Source organism: Calypte anna, chromosome Z, assembly GCF_003957555.1.
Source record: "Calypte anna isolate BGI_N300 chromosome Z, bCalAnn1_v1.p, whole genome shotgun sequence".
Taxonomy (NCBI): Eukaryota; Metazoa; Chordata; class Aves; order Apodiformes; family Trochilidae; genus Calypte; species Calypte anna.
The window spans coordinates 66,731,810-66,745,264 of NC_044274.1; the positions used below are offsets into that span (position 1 = coordinate 66,731,810).

General features: G+C 39.5%; 1 protein-coding gene across 1 annotated transcript; it reads left to right on the forward strand.

The window, feature by feature from the left end:
* The first annotated feature begins 121 nt into the window (after positions 1-121).
* Positions 122-11,126, forward strand: FAM151B (family with sequence similarity 151 member B). The gene is made up of 6 exons (XM_008492164.2): positions 122-210; positions 336-461; positions 2,284-2,449; positions 4,268-4,485; positions 5,230-5,365; positions 6,826-11,126. The coding sequence occupies exons 1-6, from the start codon at positions 192-194 to the stop codon at positions 6,974-6,976; spliced, it is 816 nt and encodes a 271-aa protein (XP_008490386.1). The 5' UTR covers positions 122-191; the 3' UTR covers positions 6,977-11,126.
* Positions 11,127-13,455: the final 2,329 nt, after the last annotated feature.

Here is a 13,455-nt window from a genome sequence, read left to right on the forward strand (position 1 = left end):
CTAAAAACATCTTTTGTTTTCAACATAAAAGGCCAACTTTCCGCTGGACCTGTCCTGTCCTGCACCGCAGTCCCTTCCCTGTCCCGGGCCGGATCGGGGCGGCAGCGGCAGCAGCAGCAGCAGCAGCAGCAGCAGCGACTCCGCGGCCCTGGGCTGCGCTGCCCTGCCCGCCCCTTCCGCCCGTCGCGGGAATGGCGGAGGATCCGCAGGGTAAGAGCTGCGCGGCACGGACCGGGACCGTGACCCTGATCCTTCCCGGGCCTCTCCCCACCGCCTCTGCCCCGCGCCCCGCGGTGGAGGGCCCCGTGGTTAAGGGGACGTCTCCCTTCGCGCAGGCGCCTGGAGCCAAGAGGCGGTGGGTCACTTCCTGAGGTCGCAGAGCATACGGGAGAGAGATGGAGCCGCGGTCCGGTGGTTCCACGCCGCCAACAGCAAAGCCCGGGCCGGGGAGGCCGCCAGGAGTAAGTGTGAGGCAGTGCCCTGCGCCCAGCCCGGGGCCGCCGTGAGCCCTCCCCGGGGGGTGCGTTCTTCCCCTCAGAACGCTTTGGCCTTTAGGCTTGGGCCGTCCCGGGAACGGGGGAACGCAAAAGGTTCCCTGCGCAGGGTTCAGAATCGTCCCGCCCGTCAGGAGAGGTGCGGTGTCGGTGCTGCCAAAAGGGCAGCGGGCAGGGGAGGAAAAGCTCCTGGGAAAGGCCCATTGCAAGGAAGACATGGATGTGCGGGAGTGTGTCCAGAGACGGGCCACGGGGATGATCAGGGGTCTGGAGCACCTCTCCTGTGAGGACAGACTGAGAGAGTTGGGGTTGTTCAGTCTGGAGAGGAGAAGGCTCTAAGGAGACCTTATTGTAGCCTTCCATTATCTGAAGGGGCTACAAGAAAGCTGGGAAGGGACTTGTTAGGATGTCAGGGAGTGATACGACCAGGGGGAATGGATTCAAACTAGAGGTGGGGAGATTTAGATTGGAAGTTAGGAAGAAGTTCTTCACCGTGAGGCTGGTGAGGCACTGGCACAGGTTGCCCAGAGAGGTGGTGGAAGCCCCATCCCTGGAAGTTTTTAAGGCCAGGCTGGACAGGGCTTTGAGCAACCTGATCTGGTGGGAGGTGTCCCTGCCCATGGCAGGGGGGTTGGAACTGGGTGATCTTAAAGGTCCCTTCCAACCCTGAAAATTCAATGATTCTGTAATTCTGTGATTTTCTGACCAGGGGGACCCTCCAGATGGGCTTGTCCCAGTGCCAGCTGTGGAGCAGCAGCTGTGGTGCTGGGAGGAGAGGTGCCCGTGGCAGCTTTGTCAGGGCTGTCTCCTCTTCCTAAGGTAGTTCTGGATTCACAGGGAGTTTTGACCCCATGTGGATGGATCTTGTGGGTATTTTTAGGACGATTTGAAGTTGTTGTGATGCCATAGCATGCTGGGTAATATTTCCTGGGTGCCACAGGGCCATTTTATTACTGTTTCCTCCCACCCACAAGATGATGAAGTATTTCACATTACTTGTGAGCAATTTATTTCAGTGAATTTTAATTTTTGCTAATATGGGGAAAATAATTTTTTAAATGACAATATATACTTTGTTTTCTGATAACTTTTTAATTGTTTCAGTTTAAGTGTATATTGAATTCTATATAAATATATATAAATATGTATTCTAATATTTAGGGCTTTATATAAACACATATACAAAGCTAGTAGCACTGTACAGGCTCTGAAATGCTTCTCTTTATAGAGCTGTTTACAAGAGACTGAAACATTCTGAAGATTTCCATTCACTTGTCCTGTGTTTCAGCTACCATTTTCCTGGCAGATGTTTCTGGATAGCTTACTGGCTGGCTAAATTATTTTTTTGGTAAATTTTGGCTGAGATGAGCTTTGATAATGGGCCAAGGGGAGTACTCAACCTCTGCCACTGTTAAAATCACCTGGTCAGCTTTCCTCTAAAAGCTTCTGTCTAGAACACTTGTTAAAAGAGGAAAGGATCTGAAATTTCACAGGAGGGCATTCATATGTTGGGTATTCATTTTGCTGTTACTCTGAAAAAAATGTGATTACTTGGCTGAGTGTATCTACAAAGATCAATTTTCACACACCTGTAGATGTCTAAGAAAGTTTAGTGAGTTAAGAACTAAAAAAACCCCAAATAAATTAATCTCTCTTTTCACAGACAGCAACTAATTGTAGGTGTGCACAGTCCAGTGTGGAAAGGCTTGCCGTGTAAAGGTGACCCTGAAGCAAACACTGGAAATGTTTGGTTTGCTTCTGTTAGATTATTCATTTTTTAAATTAACAGGTGATGCTCACATGATAGAAGCAGATGTTCTCCTTCGTGGTGGCCAGGGAGGAAATGGAGACCCTATCATGGCTCATCCACCTGAAACAGACAGTGACAACACCTTGCAGGAGTGGCTGGAAGAGATTGTCAGCACAAACAAAGGCATCAAACTGGATTTTAAGAGGTAACTCAAGGCAAAGTTATACTGTTTGCATTCAAAATAATTATAATTTCTACAGGTTGTACTAACTATCCTTTGGTGACAGCAGACCAGACTTTTTCTTACTGTTCAATTTCATGTGATGCATTCCTTCCTGAACAGAAAATGTGGTAAAGCACAATCAGTATTACTAAATGAATTTCAAGGATGAAAAGCTGTAAACATTTTTAGAACTACAAATAATGATTCCACACTCAGTGAATTAGTTACTGAATTGCTCTCGAGCAAAGTTTTCCCATGAGCAAAACTGATATGATAGTGCAGATCTGGGAGGCTTCTGTGAGTTTCTACTTGTGCAAAGATGTTGGGAAAGACAAATGTCCAGGCCAGGAGGTGAGGCAGTGGCTCCCAGCAGCAAATGGGGCTGTCCCCTGGGTTTCCTTGCCTGGCAGCACACAGGTCTCTCCTGCAGCTCTTGGTATCATTCTCTGCCATGGGAAGAGTTTTGGAAAGAGTGCCAAGTTTTTTCATGAAGCTTCTGAAAAGGTTGCTGAAAAGGCAGCAAGTTGTTCCTGGTCTGCTGGAGTTCCTGCTAATTTAGAAATGTCATCCCATTCCACCACGAGTATCTTTATTTTCCAAAAACTTTTTGGTCTTTTTTGTTGTTGTTTGTTTCCCAAGGAGGGGGATTCTTTGTCCTGATCAGTTCCAGTACTGACAGTCTTGGTGGAGGTATCTCAGTTGATTCAGAGTCAGCTGTGATTTTTAGATGTACACACTTGCAGCTAACTTCATCTTTGTCTGAATTTGCATGTACAGTACCAGTTTTTGCAGCAGATGGAAAGTTGATCTCCATTCAAAAAGGCACATCATGAGTGCCTAAATAGGGTATAGAAACAAAAAAAAAGCCAGATAGTTGTAAAATGTGATTTGTGCCTGTTGTTGTACCTAATGCAATCACAGTTTTCTCGTGAAAGTTCATAACAATGCAAAAAGAAAGGAAAGGACAAGGGAAGGTTGTTCTTGGGTGTTTTGTTGGGTTTTTTTTACATTTTAATTATTCTTTAAATTAATTTTAAAACATCTACCTCTTACTTTTCTGCAAGGAATTTCTAGCCAAGTGCAGTGCCTTAAAAAAGCAAGCTTTAAAAATTATGTTGCATTATGAAAACTTGATTGCATAAAAGCAGTTAAAAAACACAAGCACACAGTGTGGTCTAAATGTGTGGTAAGAGAATTTGATGTTCTTTTGGGTAATATTTATTTGAATACTGTGGCTGAAGTTTTGAAGATTATTTCAGCAGTGCTTAAAAAGATGTATTTCTACTCTGCCAGCATGATTAGGCACATAATCACATTTCCTGCTGGCTTTATCTACAGGAATTAATGTGTTCTGCAAAAGGACTTCAGAGTCTGCTTCAGAAAATGCAGAATCATTCACTATGGAGTCAGCAATATGTTTGATTTTTCCAAATGCTGTGCAATAAAACGAGTGCTGTCTGGGCTCTTTTTAGTCTGGTTTTTATTCTGTTTGTTTCAAGAGCTGCTGCTTTGGCCTTTTTTCTTTTTACATTATCTTTTAATTTGTGATTTAGAAGGCATTCCACTGGCTTAGACAATCCCTTGTATATAGGCAAATACATTCTGACCACACACAATCTGACAATAATTCTGATAATAATGGTTGACTGTAATGTCAACTCAAGCCATTATTAGCTTTTCTCTAAGACTTCAGCTAGTACTAGGTCAAAGTGCTGAGCAGAATTCCTCCCACTATGCATTTAACATGTATCTAGTTCCCATCCTCAGTCTCAGTGAGGTGTCTCATCTCCTCCCACACAGCCTGGAAGCTGTAAGGCCTTCCTTGGAGCTTCTCCAGCATGTGAAGCAGCATTTGAGGCGACCCGTTTGGATCAATGCAGATGTCCTACTGGGACCTAATGGAAGCAGTGCTGTAGTGGATGCAGAAGAGTTCATCAGCACTGTCACATCATTTTTCCCAGACGTGACCTTGTCACTGGGATGGACAACTGGCTGGCACCCTAACAAGCACAATAAAGGTAAGGGTAGATAAGTTATAATACTGCAAAGTCTTGTTTCCTTCAAATTTTTTTCATAATTGGTTCAAAATAAGTTATATGCTACTTGTTCAGTTTGAAGGTAATAGTGAACGTCAGAACTAAGAATTTTCCTAGTTGGTGTACTTGATAAAAATAAACTGTTGTTATTGAAGTTCAGATTTTCAGAGCCTGTAAGAAGTCAGGCATTTTAACTACTTCCAGTGCTTTTAGAAATCTCAGCAGCAAGCCATTGAGGCATTTTACATAGCTTGATTTCAGCATTTTAAAAGTCAGAAGTATTTTGCATGCTTTTCCACTCTATAATTTAAAGACTTCTGTTGCATTCTTTCTAAATTTTTAAAGGTTTCTTGTTTCTTAAGGGTCAGTCTCATGTTAAAATGAGTCCACGATGAACTGAGTCACAACATTTTTTTTTTTTAGAGAGACAGCAGAGATATAATTTCCTGGATGTTAGAAAATGTCACATCCTGTATTTGAATGCAAAATAGCACTGCAGTTGATGGAAATAAAGGTTTTCAAAATTGGTTTCTTTTTCCATACTAGTGTTGCTTTTTTCCTCTGGGACAATGGCATCTTTCGTGTAAAGTTCATTTCTCACTTCCATCATTTTAATGAAGCCCATGGTTGCCCTTTTATAATCTTGCGGAAGTCTAGAATTAATTGTTTCTTTATAGAGATTGCACTTGTGTGGAATTCTTTTTCATTAAATGGTCTTCACTGTAGGATATGATTGGGCAATGGTGAAAGAAATGGCTCAGATATGCAGTCAGCTTTCCCAGCCTGTAACTTTTCCTGTGAGAGCAGCACTGGTTCGACAGTCAATATCTGAGCTGTGCTGGTTAATGCAGCAGTCAGACAGGTAAGTTTGAGGGCCTTCATTTTCAGCTGTTTTTGTTACTAAAGGCATGTAATAATTTATATTAAACACAGCACACTTACGTGCAGATACCTGTCCCAACTATGTTGATAATACTTGGCTTCTAGATTAACCCTTCAGTTCTTTAATTCCTTCAGTTCTTACAGTGTGTTGGCATACAGGGCTGGTGACTGTTCATCTCTTTAAAATAGCAAAATTCCAAAAGCTTCTTTTAAAATTGCTTCCTGGTTTTTCTTAGTGTCATGGTCAGAAGACAGAAATTCCTGAGCCAGTTTTGCTGACATACAGTTTACCTCTACTTCAGAGCAAAAGACCTCTAATAATCAAAGGGGAGAAAATAAAGTATTTGCCATGTGGAGATTGTGGAATTTAATGGTTTTAACTTTAAATGATACTTTAAAAGTTTTAAGATTCTTTAAAGGGTAAAATAAATTCTTTGTGACTACTGAGAAATGTGATAAAGTACAGAACACACATTCAGTAAATCAGATGGCATTACTATACACCATGAAGGTGGCCAAACACAGAGTATGAAAACCACCTATAAGTGAGAGTGCCTTGTGTTTTCTGTTACAGTGGTCTTCTTGCAACTGTTTATTTGTCAGACTTTAAATAGTTAGAGTGTACATTTCTTTGCTGGAAATCCTCCTAAGATTTTTTGTTTAGTCCTTGCTAGTTTTGGCAGAAGAGTTCACACAAAGACCAGTCTTAGAGCCACAAAAATTGTTCTGGGTAGTGCAAGGTTGTCCACTTCAAAGATTTGTCTGTCCTCTTTGGGTTGTCCTAGCAAGATTACCTTTAGCAGCAAGAACATGGATTTTGTGTGCAGCCAAAGTGTGTGACATACCTCTGTAAGGAGCAAAACACACCTGTCAGAGGAACAGACCTCTGCAAATTTTAGTTTGTGTGTGTTTGTCCTTAAACTTGTTCAAGTTTGTTAAGCACAAGTTGTCCTCCTAGTTGAGTTCTTCACCTTAGTCTATGAGTACCAAGCATTCTGTAAACCCTGTATACAAACTAGAGTGTGTTTGGTCATACCTCCTTCTGACAGTGGGCCCAGTAATTGCTTTTCCCTCTAATTTGAAGCCACTGTGGTAACAGAAGTGTTGAAGAGACTCTTAGAGCGTCTGTGGTAGCAGAAATGCAGGGCTGAGGATGTTGACTCGCTTGGTTGTAGAGGGTGAAGAGGGTAGGGGCATCCAAAATTGTTTATTCTGAGAATTCATAATTGCTTAACCTTGAAATCTAAAGGACATTTTGTTCTTGCTATTTAGCTACATTACTAAAAGTATGAGACCAGAGCTCTAAATGTTTTCAGGTTAAATGTTTTCCTGTCTTGTATACTTAGGATAATAACTCTTTTTTCTCTTTCTCTTGTTGTTTTGGTTTTTTATTTTGGTTTGGCTTGCTTTTTGTTGTTTCTATTTTTTGTTTAAATGCAGATACAGCCTCACTGTTTGGACAGGAAAGGAAGATGTGTATTCTGTAGAAGATTTGCTTTACATCCGAGAGAACTTTGATAAAAGTAGGGTTTATTATGACCTCTTAGAGCCACAAAATTCTGAATTCAAAAAAGCCATAGGACTAAAATAGTCAGTGCAAAGCAGTCAGGCTTGTCATACATAACCTCTTCAGACATGAAGATTCCTTGTTCAGGGAAATGCATTTTCATTCCTAAAAGATTATTGCAGAACATAGCCGTGGTTCTTGAAGGAATTTTGTATAACACTTTATTGAAAGGCTTCTCAAGTAGAAATTTAATGAAAGTAGAAATTAAATAGGCATTAAATTAAAAATTAAAAATACATATTAAAAATTAAATAGGCAATTTTTAAATATTTTTAATATTAACTGTGAGTTACTCATCATGTTTATGTTCCTCTCATTCACCCAGTAGTAAAGTCTGCTCACATTACCTAAATATTCATCCTAGTGTTCCTGCCCTGCAAGCAGAGGGAAAATGGGCTCAGCAGAGAGCTGTGGGCCAAGTCAGTTTGCTACTAACTGGTTTTGTGTAAGCCAGAGTCTGTGGGACACTCAGTCTCTAGTCAAGCCTGTTTCCACTTTTTATAGAGAAAGACAAGAGTCATGACTCTATTAAGAACACTGCAGTTGGCAAAGGGGTATTTTATCACTCACTTTGATAACCTCCATTTTAATGTCATTGCCTTTGATAATGTTCTCATTCCTGGTCAATAAAAGATTCTGTTTGCTAGATGGGAGAAGTGGGGTTTGTGATGCTACATGTTCCAGGGCTTGTTTTACTGAATGAAAACTAACCAGGTTCTCTGGAATGTGGTCACTGCATTTCACACCACAGGCCTGGGATTGAGAAAAGGCTGAGTTGGAGCTGTTGCTGCAGTGCAGGAGGTGCTGGGGAAACAACCCCCCAGATGAATAAAAATAATCCAGTCTTGTACATAAAGCACAGTGATGGATTATAGTGAGATATACATCAGATGCAACATTAGGAGAGATGAACAGTGTTTTATAAGATGGAAAAGTGGTGGTGGTTCTTTAAATAGTTTTAAATTAAACTATAGCAGGATTTAATGTGAATTGTTCTGCTTGCAGTCCATCTGAAAGTCAGAGGCTCTAAGAATGAAATAGCTGTACAGTGATCAGTACTTTAGAGCAAAAATTGCCCATTAATGTGACAGTACAGTTTGTTTCTTAGTTCGCCCAGATTCTGCATCTTTTTAACAACTGTCAGTATAATATCAGAATTTTCAAAAAAAATTTTATTATCAGAGATCAGAAATTTTATTATCAGAAACTTCCCTTTGAAGAAAATAAAAAGTCATTGCAGCTCTACAAACCTACAATCTCTTAATTTTAAGCAGTTTTTAGCTCTCCTGCTTTTTGTATCCCTTGAATTGGGATCACTTGAAATCATCACTTAGAATCACCACTTGATTTCTCTCTTTTCATGTCAATCTCCATATAAATGCTTTCCTGTAAGATGTGCTTACTGTGGGGCTGGCAATAAGGTAATAAAGCTGAGATGAAAGCCAGTTATTTATTCTGCTGGAAACTGGGGGATCTTTGGCAGGTCTATGTTATTCTGGCTGATGCTGTCTTTTTTTTTTTCCCCCCCCCCACACTTTTGAACATCTTTTCATTCTACTTAAACCATTTTTTGGCAGCTGTAAATTCTGTCATCTCTGTGGAATAATTTTCTCTATCAGTGGTGCTTTGTGTCTGTTGGCAGTGTTGTTTTGTGACAGTCAGGCTCTTTGACTTAATTGTCCTTCTTACATGAAAAATATGGTTGACTTTAAAGGAAGCAGGTAACTGTTCAGAGTGTCCAGGTGAGTTAGCTGATTAATGAAACACTTCTAATTTACTGCAAATGTAGGCTCTATATTTTTTCTGTGAAATTGGTGGAATCTCCTAAGTAGATGTAATCACATGCTAGAGAACTGACATCTTAAGTCCTGTGCAACTACACAATAATATCCTGCAGCATCGTTTAAGTATGATGAACACAAAACTGGAGCTGATTTCCTGAGGTTTGCTTTGTTTGAGTGTGCTGTGAAATAAAAGAAAATGCCTTCAAATAGCATTTTTTTTTCAAAAGCAATTCTGCCTGTCTTCAGCGTTCATTGAAGAGCTATTCAGCTGTGGCTTGCTCTGACTGCAAACAATTTAGTCTTCTGGTCTTTTTAGCTTGATTTAACATTTCAATTTTCAGAGTATTTCTTTTTAACAAGGGTAGAACTACTAATGTAAGAAGAGATACCGGGAAGAGTTTGGACAATTTAATTTGCATAATCTTTATGTTGCTGGAAACCTTTTTGTACCACAAAATTATATAATTTCTCAAAATGTTACTATAAAACTAATCTTTTGTTGCATTTTGACGTTCATAGATGTTTGTGCTTTATTTTGTTCATTTTTTGTTGCCGAAAGTATCAATTTGCCTCTGCTCTCTGCTGTCCGAGCTTTCTGTGTATTAACTTGTTGTGCTCACTGCCAGTTTTCTTTATAAATTTTGTACTAACCTCTGTGCAAAAGGAAAGGCTGCCAGGATGTTGTATTAATTTTCAGTCCTTTGCATCTCCTCTAGGGCTTTGATGGGTGAGTTTTGGCATGTGTTTTTGCAGTGAAGGTTCTACTGCCTTCCTCTGACTACTTCTGATACGCCTTTTTATTGCAAATTGCTGTAGTTAATGTATTATTACCCTTTTAATACCATCATTGAAGAAAACACACACCCAACACTTCAGTTACTCCAAATTGCACTGGGGCACTAAGATCTGTGTTCCCTTACACAGCAGCAGTAACTTCTGGCAGGTTTTTTAGTGCAATTTTTTAATTGTGCTTCCAGTAAAGTTCAAAGCATTCTAATGTATCACTTTCTGAATTTTTAACATCTACATTTGTTGGGCAGTTTTGTGTTGTTTTTTTAATATCCTTATACTTTGGCTTCGTTCCCTTGTTTTTTTTTCAGTGATCCTTCTGTCCTGATAGCTGTTGCTTTCCCTGCCTAGTTGATTCGTGTCACTGCTGGAGCAAAAAAATAAATAATTGGATGTGCAAGTTCATAATCACAAATGGGGGTCTGTCCAAGTAGAATTAAATAGTGTGTTAAAAATAGTGTTAAAAAGTTGTTCTTGTTACTCTGTTTTTAAAATGTATGTGCAGGTCAAGGTTGTATTTTAAAATAGACTGGCTTTTGGGAGAGAAGGCTTAAGTCATGCCATCTGTGGCAGCTCATGAAAAGTGTTCAAAATTGCTAGCTGATGCCTCCAGGGGAAAAAAAAATGTAATTAATTACAGTTCATCAGCATGTGTCTGCTTCTGGATTTCAAAAATTTGGTGATACATGGGACTGCATACAATTCTAAAAATAAATATTTTTTATTTTCAATTTAAGATCATAGCATGTTTTTGTAAATGGCTTGATGGAAATTCACTTGTTTTCCTCTTTGAAAAGCTCTGAATTAACATCAGACTGGTGTGGTGCTAGCACAGGAGGTGCCAACTTTGTGGTTAAATTGAAAATACTGGTTTTGACTTTGTGTTTGCCAACTCTCTGTCCTCCGGTGCTTTCTTAAGTGTTGGTCTGCTAATACCTGGGCTGCCTGAATCCCAGCTTAGGTGAGCAGCAGGGCTGAGGCAAACCCTGCTTTGAGCTGGAGGGTGGATGGGACCTCCAGAGGTTCCTTGCAACCTGGATTTTTGTATTATGTGGTGACACATCTCACCTGCTGCATCACACGTACCACTGCAGAGGGTTAATGAGGCTGCATAGGAGGCTTAGGAAGTTCTGTAATCCCCCTGGTTTGGTTATTACAAACTTCTGAATTTGTCGAAGTGAAGGTTTTGTACAAAAACACTTATCTGCTTCTATCACCAGAGTGCCTCAGTCCCTCACAAAAGCTCTCAGGTCCTGTTGCCTGTTCTGCACCAGAGAAAAGAAGGAGGCTTCTGTTTTACGTCTGTGAGATGCCAACAACGTTTCTGCCAGGGCTGTGGTTGCTTTCAGCCACCCACCCTCATCATCAGCCAGGGAGGTGCCTGGCTTTGCTAACAGATGTCCTTTCAACAACAGGAATTTTGTATATTTTTAATTTTATTTCTTTTTAAATTAAGGTTAACTTGCATAAGAGAGTACGAGATGCACTGTCGTTTAAAAAGGATTGATAACTATGAATGTTATCAAAACAATGACTCATTAGAATTGGGATTTTATCCCTTTCACTGCTGAAAAAAAAACAAACCAACAAATCCAAACCCCCGCAAAAAAAAAAAAAAAAAAAAAAAAAAGGCAAAACCCTGAGTTTTCTTAAGTTGTTTACTTATCAAACCTGATCTCCTCGAAGGTATTGCAGTGCCACTAATACATTAGGGTGAAAATGTGTGACTCAGAAATACTGGGAAATATTTTACAGCAAAAGATTCCTGCCTCTGATTCTGGATTTCAGAAAATCAATTAAAGGAAAAAAAAATTGCGTCCCTTTTATGAATCCAGCCTGAGTGCTTTTAGTGTGATGGTTATTTGTAACTAATCTTAGTCTTTCTGTAACAAGCCATTCTCTTGTTAGATGAACAAAATAACCAGCTAGCAGAGTAATGGTTTAGTATGTAAGGATTCGTGTATTTTATAATTTCCTGATTTTAGCTGGAAAATTAGTTGTACAGCCTAACAGATGCAGAGAGAGGAAGGGCTTTTTGCAGACTGATAAAAAAAGAGTAATGACTCAGTTTACCTTTTCTCTTGTGTAACTATCAAATTATGGTAGTATTCTTCTTGAAATGCTGTGTAATTGTGAAAAAGCTCAAAATGAAGCAACTCCAAATTCTTTTCCCCTTACAGGAAAACCAAGAAGTTCAGGGAATTGTGTTTTGAATACTGTATTTTGAACACTATGCCTTAAATGCAATTTTAAAACTGCCCTTTTCCAGCATCCTTGAGTTGTTTTAAAATTCTTTAACCAAAGTACTTGGCTTTTTAGATGATCACTGTTTTTTTGAGAGGCTACCCTATTTTTCCAGAAATTACCTTCATTGTATGATTCCACAATGGTTTTTTCAGAGAAAATGATCACCTTTCTGAATGTACCACTTAGGCCCAAAATGAATAATCTCTTAGGCACTGTGTTTGACTGGAAGCTGCAGCTTATGCTGACAGGAATGCTTGCTCACAGAAATGCCACTTCCATTTTGTGCAGTTTAAATTTTCCAGAGTTCATGCCATTAATCTTTCTATAAGAATAGATGAGCTTCCCTGACTTTTCACTGTAAGGTGGGAGAACCAGTCCAGACAGCAGTCTCTGGATAGGAAGCCACAGCCCCCAAAAAGAAATGTCAAAGAAATAATTCTAGCTTGTGGCATGATGCATAAAGATGCATAAAGTGAACCTGACGTGTCTTCTGTGGTTTGTACCTTTAATCAGGGAAGATTGAACATTAGAAACTCAGGTCTTGGTTGGCATTCTTTGCTTAAAAGACATGATGAATGACTCAAAAATTAGGAGAATTAATACTTCAAAGATGGCAGAAGTGTATCTCCACTGAAGTGGGACCACAGTACGCAACCAACAGATGGAGAGAGCCTCTCACACAATAATTTGTACAAATCAACTCTATTGGATTAAATCAAATTAATTGTTCCAATTTTCCTGTGTAGAGACAGCCTGAGAAACTCAAGTGAGTACCTTTGGTAGTGACTCATCATCTCCTAAGTGTTGAATAAAAGGATGTGTCTATTTCCATATTCCCTGAATGGGGAGAAAATAACTTTTATTTTTGCATCAAAACAACATCAATAGAACAAAACAGAAATTTTTTTCCTTTGAAGGTCACTTGTAACATTGATGAAACACTAAACATTAATGTTATTCTTTCACATTACTTCTGTATCAAAATTAAGCACAAAACACTGTTCACACTACAGAAGAACTTTACCTTTCATGTTACACCATTTATTGACCATGAGTAAAAATTACTGTTTTACCAGTAATTTATCCTATATAGGCAGCTACTTCTAGACACACTATTTTTTAGCAGAAATTAGACTACATCTATAACAGAGATACCAGTTAGAACACAATCTGCTGATTTTTTACTAGAAAATAATTGATATTATTTAAGAACTATTTTTAGCTTAAAATATTTAGCTTCATAATGAAATGAACAGACCAGAAAATACCATTTTCATTCATATCATAAAAACATTTGAACATATACTGTGCCTGAGCGTGATGTTCACAAGGACTGGCTTGTACACAGGTAATAATTTAACAGACATACACTGCTCCTGATAATTTCTCTGTCATAAAAAGATTTCTATGTCATCCTTGTTTCTGGTTATATAGAACCTTCTGCTAACCTATATGTATAGCTTTGCTGATATATGCAGACGCTGATCCAGTGACATCCAGTAAGAGGCAGAACCTGGGTGGAACCAGGTACTCCATGTTTCTCCATGTTTCCACTAGTATTTTATGTACACTTATTAAAATGTACATAACTTCACTTCTGGAACTTCCTCATTTTTGGATGCTCAATGTGCAAGCTCAGTTGCTGGGGTTTGGTTTTGTTTGGTTTTGTTGTGTTGGACTTTT

Bases quoted from the DNA above. Each gene is read 5' to 3' on its own strand.
- FAM151B (XM_008492164.2), top strand. The intron at 2,450-4,267 runs GTAACTCAAGGC...CCTCCCACACAG, and splicing joins ATCAAACTGGATTTTAAGAG to CCTGGAAGCTGTAAGGCCTT. The intron at 4,486-5,229 runs GTAAGGGTAGAT...TCTTCACTGTAG, and splicing joins CCCTAACAAGCACAATAAAG to GATATGATTGGGCAATGGTG.